We start from the raw sequence: 16,271 nt of genomic DNA on the forward strand, positions 1-16,271 counted from the left end.
TCCCCCCTTTCTCACCTGCGCCTCGTTCTCCTTCAGCAGCCTGCGCGTGCGTGCCCCCCCAGGGTCGTCGGTCACGTTCAGGATCACCACACTCTTCTTCTCCCAGCCGATGAACGAGCCGTCCGTCAGGCCCTCCACCACAGACAGGAATTCCTGGTAGCCATGGTGACGCGTGGACACCACGGAAAAGGCTGTCCAGTCGTACTCCTCCAGCACCTCAAAGATGACCTCTAACTGGAGGGCAGTAGAGGAGCTGAACTGGAGAAAGATGGAACCTGATTCCTGATTTGGGAAAGAGAGCAGCAGACTTGGTTTAAAATCTGTAACCGCACCATGTCTAAAAATGCAGCTATAACACAGTGAATAAGTAACAGACAGCAGACAGCATTTTCCCTACAAAGTACTACAACTTTCAACTTTATCAAGACATTATAGGGCTTGAAGTTTTTATGGAGCAGCACTCGTGCAGCCGCAGGGCTAAAACAACTAGGATTTTGCACCAATTCTCCTACGTCGTCCAGAAACAAGAGTTTCTAAAAAGTCTGTTTAGAGGATAGGAGGGGAGGACTAGGACTAGGGGAGGGTACATCTTCAAAGTGCTACAATTTAATTCCTTAAGCGTAAATGGTTAAAACAGTTATTTGTAAGCACAAATGCAACACTTTCTGTTTCCTTTCCCCACTCTGTTTGGTTGTGAAAAGCATGTGACGTTAGTTTGTCTGGTACAGACACACTCGCGCACAATTGTACAGTACACACACACACACACACTCATACACTCTCATATTCACTCATACACACACCCATGTCTGCTCATTGCCTCCCTCCCAGGAACATCAGAGGCAGAGCGACAGCCGCAGTTGGTGCCATTTACAGATCAAACACTGCAGAGTTTCAGCAGATCAGCGACCCTGACCTTCAACTTCCCCTCCATCCCAACGGCACTTCCCCAAACCTTTTCCTCACAGAGAGGATGCGCGATATTGTGACATTGTAAGTTGTTATGGTGATATGAGCAGCGCTCCCTTTTATACTTAATAGTTCTGTCAATCCAGTGCTTCAGTATACAGCACACATCAAATTAACATTAGTCCACTCGCCTGTCCTCACATTTGGAGCTACACAATCACACGTTTGGGACATCTGCCCTCTTGTATTCCTCTGATTCACTCCTCTCTCTATCTCTCTCTCTCTCACTCACACACACACACACACACACACACACACGCTGCAAACACTTCCTCTTCACTCTCCCACCCCATCCCCGACCTCCCTCCTCCTACCTGTGGCATCCTCCCCAGCCCCGCTCCCCCTCCTACAGCCACTATGGGCAGTCCTGTTTGCGCAGAGACAAACTCCAGCATGGGGGCCAAAGGACCCCAGGCTGTGCGAGGTGGCCTCTCCTCTTCATAAACCAAACCCTGCAGGGGCCGCGCCGCCAGCAGCTCACACAGCTGGGACAGCACCGTCTTAGGACTACTGTCATTCACCTGGAAAATAAGATAGAGAGGGATAAAGACAGAGGGACAAATAGAATTGACCAACTGGGTCACTGTGTCTTGACCTTGTGTTATTCATATGGAAAGCGTCTGTAGTATGCATGACATGTCTGGCTAACAATACAAGCTGTGGTCAAAGAGCAGAGCCAGACGCCCGCTCATTCAGCTATGCCCACACAACGGCAGCAGTGTGCTGCCCATTCAGCTCAAATAATGGGAGTGAGTATGAATAATGGATGGTCATTGTTATTCCCTTCCTTCAAGCAAGGCTGAATGAGCAGTAGGTAGAGGAGATGGTGTCCAACCTGTAGCCAGATGACGTTAGCAGAGCCCCACTGGGTGACCACGCTCTCCCCCAGGGAGCCGTATACCCGGCCGAAGCCGGGGTAGAGCACCCTTCCCCCAGGCCCCGCCACCGCCGCCTCTGCCTGCACCGTAGCACCGGCGTGGATCACGGCGATGTTGAAGTTCATCATGGCCCCCGCATCACGCTCCCGCGGGCTGGGCCGGAGCAGGAGGTGGGGGGAGGCGTCCACCAGACCTGCCCACTCTGCCAGGACCAATAGGAGAGAGAGAGTAGGTATGGCGACCATGGCAACCTGCCGAGGGGGGGAGGCAGATATATATCGCACTAAGAGAGGGTGCCTGAAAGAAAGAGAGACAGCAAGGAATAGAAGAAGAAGGTGAAGAAGAAGAAGAAGCAAGAGAAGAAGAGATTAAGTTAGACTCAGGTGTGTTTTTGCTTCTTTTTCCCCCCTGTAATGTCCAGTACAGAGGACATCAAATCAAATCAAGAGAGAAAAGGGAGGAGAGCTGAAGAAGGAGGTGTAGACGGAGAGACAGAAAGAGAGAGAGAGAGAGAAAGACTGATCAGACATTGCATACAGGCAAGACAGGGTAATGAATTCTGAATCCAATCATGGGGTAATAAAAGTTCGCTTTGGCTGGAGAAAATACTGGACGAGGAGAAAGGAATGCAGAGAGGGGGGAAAAAACAATGGAGGGAAGGAAAGGAAAGCAAGACAGAGAGAAGATGAAATGGGTGCTATTTAGGCTGCAGGCTCCGAATGAACAATATGAGGAAAAATAGAAACTGGCCGTTGGAGGGAAGGAGGGTGAGAGGGAGAGAGTTAATAGCAGACGGAGACAAAGATGGGGGCGGAGGTGGTTATTGTGCTGCATGAATGATAACAACAATTAAGATCACTGTAAACACACTCGCCCTCACACAGCTGCATCCACACGCAGACACATGCATGCAAGCGTTTGAACGCACACAGACTCGCAAGATAAATGCATGGCAACACCATGCCTGTAGAACAGCTTAATGATAGAGAGATATGAGGGTTAATGCAATACGCACAAACATATACACACACACTCAGACAAACAACCATACGGAAAGATAATGACTACCTGGGAGATAGCAGGGTTAATATGTGAGCCACACACACACACACACACACACAAAAACACAGCACATCATTTTCAATTTACTTGTGGTGCCAACTGCCCTCCCTCCCTTTCTCCATTTCCTTCTCACTTTCTCCCCGCTTCGTCTCGTGCTCTGTCTTTTCATATTCCCCATTTCTCCTCCCAATTTTCATGGCTTCAGGTACCAAACACAATTGCATTGATTAACAGGGGCCTTCTGACATAATATTCCCTCTAAAGTCACTCTCCCTTTCTGCGCCTCTATTCCTCCTCTCTATGTTTTCCGCTCCGTCTTCATCCGACTCTCCTCTCTTTGTCACAGTCTGACGATTCTTTGACCCTGATCAGTCTTTTGGATAGAAAAAGAAAGCGGCAAAGAAAAAGAGAGAGGGGGTGGAGAAGAAAAAGTATCCGCAGTAAGGAGAGAAATGGGGCAAAACGAGGAGAAAGCTATAAATTGAATGGGATGGAATGGTACTGTAAATACAGGGCATATGACTTAAGACGGACCGACTGATTGAAAGAAGGAAGCGGGCCAGGTGGAAGAGTTGGAGACAAGGCGAAAAGGAGAAGACGAATTGGGGTGGGATGGTGGGATGGTGGGAGGTGGCGTAAAATATGTGAGGAGAGTAGCAGGAAAAGAAATATTGATTACCGAGATGTGTATACGTGTTTGGCCTAAACAAATACACTGCCAAACCCACTGTTTTGAGTGACAGGGCTGTGGGCGTGTGTGCGGTGCGGGGCCACAGAGAAAACGACGAAATGAGATGGAATGAGGTGGCGAATGAGGGGAGGTGGATAGTTATGGGTAAGAAAAAGAGATGGCGGTGTGGAGAGATAGGGAGAGACAGACCTGTTAGTAGGAGAGAGGGAAAAAGGAGAAGGTAATAATGAAGGGGAGAAGTAGAAAAACAGGGCTTTGTAGTTTTTGTTTTTCTTTAAGGCGAGGAAGATGTGGAAGGAAAGAATGGTAAGGACACGGAGACAGAGAGAAAATTAGTGTGCCAGAGATGAAGCTGCAGGAATAACGGTACATCATATCATTTGGTGGAGCTGTATTCTACAGTGCTGAGCTCTGAGCTATTAACTGTTAGGCCTGTCACTGTATTTCACTCTCATGAGGTGTTTACGTTGCACTGCTCAACCAGCGTGTGCCATTCCATCACAGTGAGCCTTGTTGGGAGTGTGAACACAGTGTATTACTATATACAGCAGCCACTTTCCCCGCAGAGTGTACTGTGCCTGCAACATCTCACCAAGGCGCGCTACAATAAGGTACAAGTAAATTATAATCAAATCCTCATCTAAATATATCTTACTATATAGTTCATTATGTGTTCCAGTTCTGCAAACTGAATCATAAAAAGCGTGCAGTGAGGGGGCTCGCAGCGAACACACACATGCACAGAGAAGAAAGAGGGAGAGTGGGAGAGAGAAAAGAGATCGAGATTACTGTTTCATTTGATTTGCTACCGTAAATTAATCTTTTGTTAAAATGCAAATGTTCGCATTTTAGTATATTTTTTCCCCCCTTCTAGCTTTAAAAATGATCCTCTCCAGTCTTTGGAGCTGCTTCTAATTCAGTAGAGAGTATAATGCATGTATATTTGGGGAGGCACTGCCTACAACCCAGGGAATGTTTAAATTGGATCATTTAGTCAGAAAGTATAGAGGGGTCTTTTTTTCCCCCCCTGAACAGGATTCAAGGTAAGGAACCAGTGAGTTATTTAGACATGACTAGTTATTTCTTAAGCGTGTGTGCTCTATCAAGATCTATGATATTGTAGTATTTGGAAGATGCTGTGTTCATTTTTGTTATCTGGGACGTTACACCAGTATAATAAATATTGTAATATGGTCTTTTCATCAAAGTGACTACAAAAGAAAAAAGGTGAGAGAGTGCTTTCTTCAAAACTTCATGCACCTTCAGTCATTTACTGTCTAAATCATGACATAATACCAGCGCTTACACTAAACTATTTGCATTGTACATAGTTGATCACTCAATTTGTCAATCACTGTAATGAGGAGCTTACCGTATCTACAGTATAATTATTTTTTCCCGCTGCGCCTGTTTAGTTTGTCTTTTTAAACAAAGAAAGTGGCGTTCACAGCACCACAGAAGCTGGCGTACATGCTGGCGTACCGTTAGAAGCAAACTAAAAACACCTTCAGGAATATTTACTGAGTACTTAAGAGCAGGAATATTTTCAGGCTGACAGAGACAGCTAATCAAGAAGATGAAAGGATAAACACAAACAAGCCAGCCTCCTCATTCTTTTCCAAAATTGCCAGTACAGTACCTCACAATCAAAACACACCTTAAACATTTAATTTGCACTGCATCGTGCTCACTGTTGACTAATGCAGAATGATTACCTATAGGACCTGATGGCTACTGTATGCGCAGCTATAGCAAGAACTTCATCATTGTTTTGAAAAATATCCAAACATATTTTCAGTTTTGTGCTGCTGAAGGCAAATCAACTACTTTGACAGTATATCTTTCTATACAGGGTCAAAGTGAAGTCTATATTATTCCCCCAAACACCAAAGAGACAAAAAAAAAACTTGTATAGCCCCTAAACACAAAATGAAAAATTGATTCTTGTTGTCAGTGCGATGGTGGAAAAACAATCACAATGTTTTTGAGTATCATATCCCCTCCTTCCCCTTAACTGTACATGCTACAGCTGCAGTGAGCGCCTGTGGCGACTCTGGAAGAGTGAGTCGCAAGAGAGGAAGGAGCCCCGCTCGAGGTAGAAGTCGGTTTCTGGCATCCACGCCTCTCTGAGCTCCTCTCCCACTGAACTCCAATGGAGGCAGCGTGCCAGACCTTGTGCTGCATCGGATCTGCTGGAGAAATGTGAATGGGGAAGGAGTCTGGAGTGTGGAGTGTGGAGTTGTGGAAGTGCAGTGTTCAGCGGTGTGTTTTGCCCACACCGGAGCTCTGCTGCTTCATTCCAGTCTGTCATGCAGAGTAATGGACCTGCTCCCTGCTGCCTATGGCACACGCTGCACTGAATCAGCCCAGGCAGTTTTCTACAGCCTACACAAAACATCCAAAATATATGCAGGCTAATATATAGTCTGTACTGTACACCATTAGAAGAGATTGCAGCGTCTCCGCGAGTCACTGTAAGCGCCAAGAATAAGAAGACCCTCCCTTGAAGATGAAGACTCCATTTTTTTCCTCATTCGTCCACTTTTAAGACCGCAGTGTGCTCGAGAAGACAGCTGTATGTAGCCTCTATAATTTCTTTGGGTCCATGGCTGTACTATAGTAAAAGATAAGATAAAGTGCCAGCGCAGTGTGGTGCCTACAGTGTATATGTGAGTGTATCAATGTGTGTGTGTCTGTGTGTCATGCGGGGGTAATATGGCAGTGTGGGGGAGCGGAGGAATGAAGAGAAGAGTGCAGCTGGAGCTCAATGCTCCTCGTGTTAATTGGCCCATACTTCAATCACAGCCACTGGAGTGTGTCCTCTCTGACGGAACATATCCTCTCTCCCTCTCCCAATCTTTCTCTCTTTCTGTCTCTCTGTCCTGCTGCACTTGTTCACCCACTCATCCACTCGCTCACACACTCTCGCTTGACGCGCACACACACACTCACTTGCAGACGCACTCCCTCACTCAGTCTGTTTCACTCACTCAGTCACTTGATTTGGTCACTTGTTCATTCATCCTTTCATTCGCTGTCGCCTCGCTCTGCTCTGCACCGTCTCACTTCCACCAACTCCTCACTCTTTCTCCCTCTCCTCCCACAACTCCTTGCCTGTTTTTTTTCCCCCCCTCCTTGCCCATCTTTTTCTCTCTACTTCCTCCCCTCCCTCATTTCCTCTCTCACCCTATCTCTCTCTTTCTCTGTCTTTGATCCATGTCGAGCAGAAGAGCCACCAGGCAGGCGAACAGCTCTCGTTCCCATTGTGCATAGTGTGCAGAGTGATCGGCGAGTAGCGCAGCGTGCAGCAGCAGGGCGTACAGTACTGTGTGTTTTTTACTGCATGACTGTAAACAGCACTGGTAAAGCCTGCTGTTGCTGCCGCTGCCTCCCTGAAACTTGATAGCCGTGGCTATCATAAGCCATTCTGGTGACAGAGTCAGAGCCATCCATCAAACCCTTTTGACGCCCAGGTCCTCACAGGGAAATGCAGCACGCAATATTTGTAAATTACGCATGCCACAGGCTGATAACCAGATCAGAGCTGCCCGCTGACACCATTTTTTATGTGGAACAGTTACATTTTAGAGGCTAGTTGATATGAATATGAAAAATTAATCGTGGTTTACAAATTTAAGACAAATAGAAGACACACAACTGTCCAAAGGTGTGTTTTTTCAACCAGGAAGAATATTGAAATTGCACTCTTTCTTTTTATTCTTTTAAACAAATAAATACTGTAGAAGAAAATGAAACTACAGTGTTGTACCTTCAGGCCTTCACATTCTCTACCGTATCTACCTGCAAATGCAAAAAAAAATATTTCATATAAACTCTTACAGGAGAGAGGAAAGTGAAATCTCCACCGGCTCTGCATGACCCTCGTTTCTAGCTAGTCTCCATTTGTCCATTCTGTATTTTGTAACCTTTTACAAGAGCAAAATGAAACATTCACCTTGACATCTCACTTTGATGTTTCTTCACAGCAAAAACGGCATTTCATTCTGACATTTCTCGTCCCTATAATTTCCATGTGGTCGTACAAAACGCGCCTCACTCCAAGGTTCAGAGGATCTCGCCTTTTATTCAAATATTTTTTTTCATTGCGTTCGGATTAAGCGCTTCTGCCAAGAGACAGTGTCAATTAATTGGACTTCACTTCTGTACATTCTGGGGATAAATTTCATTACTTGAATGGAAGGACACTCCTTGTTTCTCTTCCCTCTATGGATTGATGGAAATGAGATGAAGCTGACCCCGGACCCTGCCACAGTGTCGCTCTGACAATTCTCTGACCTCATTTTTGAACAAAAAAGAAAATGTCTTAGTCCTACTACCCAGTGGTTTCTGGCACACGAGACAAGAAAAGCAGTGACTGGAAATCACATCCATTACAGATGATTATTACTCAAATATTTGACATTACCACATCTCATCTCTCTAACTCAGGGTATATAATTACCTAAGTGGAGAATGTGTTTAATTTAGCTTTAATATAACTTCACACATGTCTCGTAATTGCTAGTAATACTCGAGTATGAACTCATGTAACCTGAGAGACAAATCAGCTGATAAAAATAAAGGCCTGTCAGTTCACTTTGCTTTTAACACAGTCTGGGCATCTTGAATTATTCACTTTCTGTGTGTGTGCGTGTGTGTGTGTGTGTGTGTGTGTGTGTGTGTGTGTGTGTGTGTGTGTGTGTGTGTGTGTGTGAGAGAGAGAGAGAGAGTGTTATCTTTCAACCCCCTGTCATTCACTTAATCCTCAGGACATTTCAAGCACACACTCACACACACACTATATTTTTATAGTTATACAATCTGCATAACCAACATTCATTTGTGTATGAATCACACACGCATATATATAAATACTGTCTCTATTTTATCTTTCCCTCCTTTACACACACACACATCCATTCAGAAAACATCAGCTACAAATGGTTTACTACCCTCATGAGTGTTTCGACATAAATATCAGTAAGGTCATATGCTTTCATGTGGAAAGGCCAGTGTCTGGGGATCTTGCATCAGGAATTCACATAACAGAGTGTAGGGTATTATTTCAATAAGCCCAAATGGCATATACTAAGTTGACTTGAATGAATAAAAATGGTTTTGTAAGGAGACTACATAGTTTGTATGCCCACTGCCAATGCCTGTATAATATAAGTGCTTACTTAAAGGCTAGCCAAGGAGCAGGACTATTTCATTTCCCCACCTCTACACCTGACATCTAATACAGCGAGGAGCAGAGGTCTGCAGCGCTGCTTCCTGGCCAGCCCCCTCTTTGCTCCCAGGTTGACTATAATACCGCATAATTTACTGGTTTTAATGTACATATAAATTGTTTCCTGTAGTTTGCTTTTCTCTCCAAATCCTTTGTCAAGATGTCCTTAGAGCACATGACCTAGGGGGATTATCTTATTATGTTTGTTTTAAAAGGAATAATTTCTCAGTGCTCAACCTTTTACAGGCATCCAGAAACTCTGAGGGTTTTCTGTTTGGGGAAAATAGCTTCAGTATCAGTGCAGTGCAACCATCTAAGAATAAACGCATATTCATGCTGTTTATTTGCATAAAGTACTGTACATTTATGAATGAAATTCTTGGCTGTTTTTTTTTTTCTTTTTAAAAAGCATTGAAATTAAAATTAGGAACAAATTGGATGAAAGATTTTCAGCAGATGTGTTGAGACAGTAAAAGTAAGCCTGGGAATATTCTGAATTTAGTAGAATCACGTTAAGGCTCAGAACAAATACTGTGTTTTTTAACAATAACATTAAATGGATTCTTTTCTCATTCCCATCTCAAGCCAGTAGTCGCAAACCGACAATGTTGCTCCACTCTGCTTGCACCAGCGCTTCCATTAATTCCCTCATTGATTGGCCAGACACTGGGATCACCTAGCCAGATCTAAATCAGTCACTAATTAAAAGAGCAAGATGAAAAGCAGCCGACACTGCAGCCCTTCAGGACCTGTAAGGTGAAACATTCTGTAACAGCTACAAACTAGGAAGCTGCTCAAGACTCTCGGCAGAAAAAAAAAGGATGTAGCTCTGCATAGTAATGACTCACAATCTTATTCTGAGGATAAACAGATTAAACTGGTGTGGGAAACCTTCACTGATAACTGTTGTGCCTTTGTACAAGGTCACACACAGGCAGGTGCACTCACAATCACACAAACAGATGTGCATGCATAGACTTCATGTGACAGATACTCTCACACTTACACACCCATACATTTAACAAAATTTTGAATAAGAGGGAAAGCTAGTCTCAGGTACCGCATGATGTTGATTTCAAGCCGCGTTGTGTCTTGCTTAAATCTAATCTAATTAATCTAATGCTGCACTGTTAAAATAGTGTGTACAGGTTCGACTGTATTCGCAGCACATCTGGCTCTGCCCCTGCTCATAACCAGAGGTGTTAGAAACACTTCTGTGAGCCTATCCTATAAACGTTGGTGGATCAGTTTGGATCAGGAAATGCAAAGATCGGGAGAGGAATTTGAGGACTGAGACCAGTGGAGTCTCAGATGATTCTCAAGAGTAAAAGGTGGTGAGAGGTTAGTGAAGGGAATGTCAGAACCCCACGGTGTTGTCACAGACAAATCCAAAAAGCCCATTAATGTTGTGATGTTTGTTACACAGCAACAAATATAAAATATCTGTCTCTTTTTTTTCCCCATCCAAGTCTTGACACATGAAGCACCGGTATCTCATCAAAGAGGTGTTCAGTAGTCTGAGATGGCCACAGCTCTTTATGATGGTTTCAAATCTTATTGTACAGAACATAATTACGAAGCAGCCGCGAGGGAAGAACTGTTCACATCACGAGATATCAGAAATTTCTGACAGCTATGATTTTCTACTCTGAGGGGAAAAAAAAAAAAGCGTTGAAAATAACAAGTGGCAAAATGGCTGCAAAGCCACCAACGCTGCAGTTACATCTAAATAAAATCCTATGTTAACACTAATACGATCGATTCAGCCTGTAAAAAATCAGCTACACACAGTTTGTTTGCCTCTGGTTTAGTTGTTAATGAACTGCTAAATATATGAAGAGCAGTGAATATAGCTAATTTAGGCTTAATTTTATTTATCTGGTGTGACTAACCATCTTGAAATAATGCATGAATGCTTCCAAGTTGGAATAACGAGAGGTTTTCCCATTCTTACTCTGCTAATAAGGCATGAATTCAGCATTAGTAATGCACTAACATATCGTTATCAAGTTTCACAAACAACACACATTAGCATAAGCACATGCACATACAGTATGTGCTCAAAAAAATAGCGCATCACTACCTACAGACGGTTTGATGGGTACTGTAATCAGCAGTCTTAATATTTGAGTATAGATGACACAGCAGCCAGTGCCAACAATTGATCTTCTTGTTATTTCCCATCACTGCTTGCTGTGCAAAATGTGTGAATGAGTGTGTGTATTTCCCAAAGCTGGAGCATTTGAAAGAGAATATGCCACAGTTAACACTGAACAGATCACATTATAATCAACTTGATGAGCCCGATCAGCACCAGACCAAGGTTGAGGTCATTTATTGGCTCATTCAAAAAATTAGATTGAAATTGCTATTACATAATTGAAACGAGAGCATTCACTCCTAATCACCTTTCAGGAGGTAGACTAAAGAAGGCTTTGATGTGAAAAAATGTCCAATTTGAATAATGAAACCTCACAACCTGAATTGAGAACATATTAATCTGGACCCTGAGTCACAATATCTGCGTTTCAAGTGCGTTGAACATTTCCTTCTTTTCAGTGTCAAAAACCAGGAGAGGATCTGCAAACCTGTTTCAAATCACAAGGCCAGTTTTAGCAGCTGGAGCTATTTACGTGCAGAGATGAAGCACATTAAAACAAGCCCGGGAACATCAAACTATCTTCATCAGAGGCTGTCTTCCATCTCTCAGCGCTGACGTTCCCTCTTCCTTCCTTGTCTTCCGCTCCTTGTTGTACTGTAGATAACACGGTGTGCAAATTCCATTCAGGTGCAAGCACACATATTTGCATTTGTAACAGCTATATAGTCTGCATCTGTTTATGAAGGAATTCCACATTCAAGCTTGAAAGAAAATAAAGCAAAGCTATTTTTATACGAAGTGATAAGGCAATAAAACAGGTTCAACTTTGCACCTGCTACCTGCACCTAGTAAATTCGGCACAGTCACTCCAGTACAAAGCCTGCTATAAATGCTAGCTGCTTGGTTCTTTGAGAGGAGAATGACAAAGGGTTTTAACAAAGCTGGCCCTACATGTAGCGCAGGAAGTCTCACAGATCAGGAAGCATGACACAGCAGCCCACGGTGACATGTGACATGGGCCTCAGACACAGGCGCACATAGTTTTTATAAATGCCCCCATTTCCTCTTTTTAATAACCACTTATGCTGTCATTTCCTGCCACATCCATCATCATGAAGGACCGCACCACACCGCTGCAAAACGCTGCGTGCCGCAAAACATTCCTGCACATCTCTCCATCCTTTCATTATTTCTCTTCGTCCGCCTTTACTCATATATATGCATGTGTGCGTGCGCACTCGAGATGTATATATACCAATAGTGTCTGTAAGTGTGTGGATCCCATGGGTGAGGTCCCAAGGTCCTCCCTTATCCAAAACTGTGACTGGTGTGTGTGTTTGTGTGCAATATGCCATTCATTGTGTGTATTTTTGGGTATGCTCTTTGTGCACGTGTGTGTGTCTGACTGCATACCCATGGGTATCTGCCTGAATGTACTTTTTGAGTGTGTGTGTGTGTGTGTGTGTGTGTGTGTGTGTGTGTGTGAGTGAGACTGTGTATTGCATGCAGCCATGTGAAGCTGTGTGCCTGCTAGCTGCATCCAGACTTGTATTCCCAAAAGAAGCCGCAGGGCTTTGGCTTAGATGTATGTGTGTGTGTGTGTGCCTGTGCGCGCACCTGTTTGATAGTGACTGTGCAAGGAGTGCACGCTAAATTCTCCTTCACTGTTTGTACCTGTCTGTGTGATTTTGTTTATGAATGTGTCTCTCTGCCAGCCTGTCCATCTGTCTGTCTATTTCCATCTCAACCTGTTTGTTAAATGACTTCTTGTCATTCCATCTACAGTGTGTGTGTGTGTGTGTGTGTGTGTGTAGGTATGTAGGTGTGTGTGCGTGTGTTTGACTGTCTTTGCTGGTCCTGGTGCAAAGTTAGGCTGTAACTGGGCCAGCGGCGGCACCTCAGGGTTGCCAAACCAGAGCAGCTGCCACCTTGCTGGAAAGAAACTCTTAGATATGAAGTTTAGATGGTAGTTTAATGATTTCTAAGTCTCTACAGCAATGTAATTTTGTTTTGAATTTATACTGTACCATACTTTATTCTGAAAAACTGCATTTTCATCATTCCCAAAGTACCACTTGTACCTCCCCCAGCAACTGGTTACCCCTTTAATTCAGTATCTGAATCTGTATCTGAGAGACACATGACTCCTGTGGAGAAGCAAGCTACACAAATGATGCCCGGTCTCCCATCATGGAACAAGATAATTTATCTTTTTCCCACATTTTGTCATAATCTAATGCACCATAATGTCACGATTACATCTAATTAGTGGTAGGTACTTTGAGTTGTCACTGATGGCTTGGCAGCTGTGACAGAAGCCATCAGCAGAAATCTGCTGTACCTTTACCAATTAGTTATTTCAGTTCAACATTTCCTTAAGTTTGCATGATTTAAACTTGAAATTTAAATATAAGCAGTCGATAAAGAATTCTCTACTAACTATCTATCTTTCTGCTACAGTGTGTAGGGCTGCAACTGGCATATTTTTCATTATTGATCCGTGAAATGTTAAAAATAGTCAAAACATGCCATGATAACTTCCCAGACACCAAGATAATGTTTTCAAATATCCTGTCCAAAGACCAAAAATCCTCACTTGGAGAAGCTGGAGCCAAAAAAATTTTTTTTTGCAATCAATCAATCAATCAAATGAAAGACAGTTTTTCACTCAAGCAACCTTTACCCTCCTGAAATGTTACACTTTTAGTAGACTGAATTGTTATTTCGTCAGTCTTTAAAACAGGCAGAACAAACTGTCAGCCATTTGACATTTATCTTTTCAGATGTACCGTGTTGATAATGGTTTAGTTTTGAGGTATCACTGAACTGCTCTTACTGTTACTACTATGTTTACTATCAGTTAATGTTTAAAAAGCGCTCCACTCAAAAACAAAATGAGCTCATGCATTAAATAAGACTATAGTGTGCAATTTAGATTTAGGTTTCTATTTAAGGAGCTCATTTGATTAATTGCGTACCCTGCTGATTTCAATGCAGGGCATTCCTCACTGAAAGTCAATAGATTTATTGGTGAAAATATGGATTTGCAGTTAACAAGCTTGATTTTTTTATTGCCATGAATCTTTTTTTTTTTACAATCAAAACATTGCCCACGCCACATGACACCCCACGCTTACAATTCTTGGCTCGCCGCTGTTTCAAGCCATAGTGAATATGCAACACGTTCATCAATATAACCCAGAGTAGAGTCCAGAAAAGAACATTGGGAAAGGGGAGTACTGTAATCGCTCCAAAACACCAGCCTCTGATCTCGTTAAAACACTAATTGATGTTCTATGTTAACGAGCTTTACCTTAATTAGTGGTATTAGAAAGAACACTGGGTGTAAGGTGTGGAGAGAGGGTCTGGGTGGGCGGCAGGATTGAGGAAACTATCCACTAATGTTGCATCAAACAGCTGATGAAAGGGGAGGCGGGAGAAGGCGAGGGAAAAGGAAACTGTGCAGAGGAAGTCACAGGTTGCAGGGGTGAGAGGAGAGACGGAAAGGATTGAGGCAAGAAGAAACAGGGGGATTGGCAGAAGAAAAGAGAGACAAGCGAGAGGGGGGAGATTGAGCTAAGCTTGAAGGTTTTCTGAGTAAAAGTCAATGAATCAATGAGGTGAAATTGATGAAGAGCAAGGGGGATGGAGCAAACGAGCACACAAATGTTGACTCTTCCTCTCATCTCTTCTTCCGTGCCTTCCACCCATGTCCCCTCTCTGATATTCGACTCCAACCACCCCCCTTTTTACTCTCCCCTTCGTTCTGCTGCCTTTCAAATCTCTCACCCCGGCTCTCCTCTCATGCCTTCTCTCCACCTCCTCCTCCTCCTCGCACCTTCTCTCATCTCCCGCTCCCTCCACACCTTCTGTCTCTCTCATCACCTCTCCTCTTCACTCACCCTCCCCTCCTGTCTACCCCTACTCACAGCTGGTACAGTACAGATCTCTCTGGGCAACTGTACGACAGATCGGCAGAGAAAAGGGGGGCTCTGCTGACACTGAAGGCAACACTTTACGGGCAGCAGTGCATGCAGTACACTGCTGCAGTACGCCTGTGTGTAAATTTCACAGAGCTTGCGAGGGAAAAACGATAAACTGAACAGGGCACGTCACCTGTGGGTGAAAAGAGCTGATTGAAATGGATATCAGCTAGAGAACTCAGCTGAGAGAGGAGAGCGACACCAAACACCCCACAGAAATGGAAAAACAAACAACACATTAATTCCAATTTCCATCTGGATAAATGCATTCAGAGGCCTCACAGTGCAGGCCAATAAATTTGATCTTGCACTCCCAAATCACTGCAGCAAATCTGTAAGAGAAGCAACACCATGGCTCTCTCTGTTTTACAGGTCAACAACATGATCTTCTCTCCTGGTGGTCTCTACGGTCCAAGGCCTTTCTGTTGTTGTTGTTTTGTTTTTTTTCAGTGGTGATGATGGCGGGGGATTGTGTTTTTTGTGCCTGTTATTCACTTCCCCTCTATGAAAGTACTGCAAGGCGAAATACAAAAGTTATTTGGGCACCCAAAGGGGTTGCAAATTTAGCAATCTACATACAAAGTGAAATCTCTCACACACTCCTTTCACCCAGCTGGAAAAAAAAAAACAAAAAAACAAAAACGCCTGTTCCAGCTGTCTGTCTGAGAGTGTTTGAGGCAAGTCAGCCCGTTGGGGGGGAAGATTCCTCGGTGGCAACAGAGGGATAACTGTGCGCTGCCATACGCCCAAATATTCAGCGTATCGGGATATAAATAGATCAAGAGGAAAAACTGATCGGCAATCTTGCGGGCTTAGCTGTGGCTACACACACACACACATGCACTAACATTGACCACACAGCCTGAGAAAATGAGCATCAACTGATATGATCACTTCAATTAATACATCCGCAGCAGAGTGAGGAGGAAACTGCAGCCAGAGCTGGTGTTTAAAGACTTAAACGGAACCAAAAAGTCTGCCTTTATTAATAACAGATAGAAAAACCTGGCCAGACAAAATCACAGCCTAAAGGTTTAGTCTATATGATTAATTGAACTGTCGGTAATCTGTGCGTGTGTGTATCATTGGGATATCTAAGCCGGCTGCTGTGAGGAACCTATGCGTTAAGGAGCTTGTGAGTTTTCAGGCGCAGCAATGACAGAGGGGTCAAAGCCCCGGTGCGCCGGCCGTTTCCACCTCTCCATCCCCGGCCATCCATCTCTCCATCACAAGCGGCCGTACAGATGCCGACACCCGAGCCCCCCTATTCCTAGTCTCAATGACGCGTAGCACCCTCTCACTGCCCGAGCCGCAATTAATCTAAGCGGCACAGAGTCTGTGTGCGTGTGTGTGTGTG

At 44.0% G+C, this 16,271-nt stretch overlaps 1 protein-coding gene and 1 long non-coding RNA gene across 5 annotated transcripts in view; one reads left to right on the top strand and one right to left on the bottom strand.

The window, feature by feature from the left end:
* LOC113747283 (uncharacterized) overlaps positions 1–8,180 on the top strand; it is a 17,093-nt gene extending 8,913 nt beyond the window's left edge. The window contains exon 3 of one of the 2 annotated variants that reach the window (XR_003463519.1): positions 5,630–8,180. This is a non-coding gene — a long non-coding RNA (uncharacterized LOC113747283). Of the gene's footprint in view, positions 1–831; positions 1,290–5,629 lie in introns of those variants that run through there. The other variant, XR_003463520.1, reaches the window with a different exon arrangement.
* grin2db (glutamate receptor, ionotropic, N-methyl D-aspartate 2D, b) overlaps positions 1–16,271 on the bottom strand; it is a 45,518-nt gene that overhangs the window by 28,586 nt on the left and 661 nt on the right. Inside the window, exons 2-4 of one of the 3 annotated variants that reach the window (XM_027286440.1) lie at positions 1,805–2,049; positions 1,284–1,490; positions 16–282 (exon numbers count right to left, since the gene is read on the bottom strand). In XM_027286440.1, coding sequence (XP_027142241.1) covers positions 16–282; positions 1,284–1,490; positions 1,805–2,049 — 719 coding nt within the window. Of the gene's footprint in view, positions 1–15; positions 283–1,283; positions 1,491–1,804; positions 2,145–16,271 lie in introns of all 3 variants that reach the window. The other 2 variants (XM_027286442.1, XM_027286441.1) reach the window with 2 other exon arrangements.

The sequence above is a fragment of the Larimichthys crocea genome, chromosome XIII, assembly GCF_000972845.2.
Source record: "Larimichthys crocea isolate SSNF chromosome XIII, L_crocea_2.0, whole genome shotgun sequence".
NCBI lineage: Eukaryota > Metazoa > Chordata > Actinopteri > Sciaenidae > Larimichthys > Larimichthys crocea.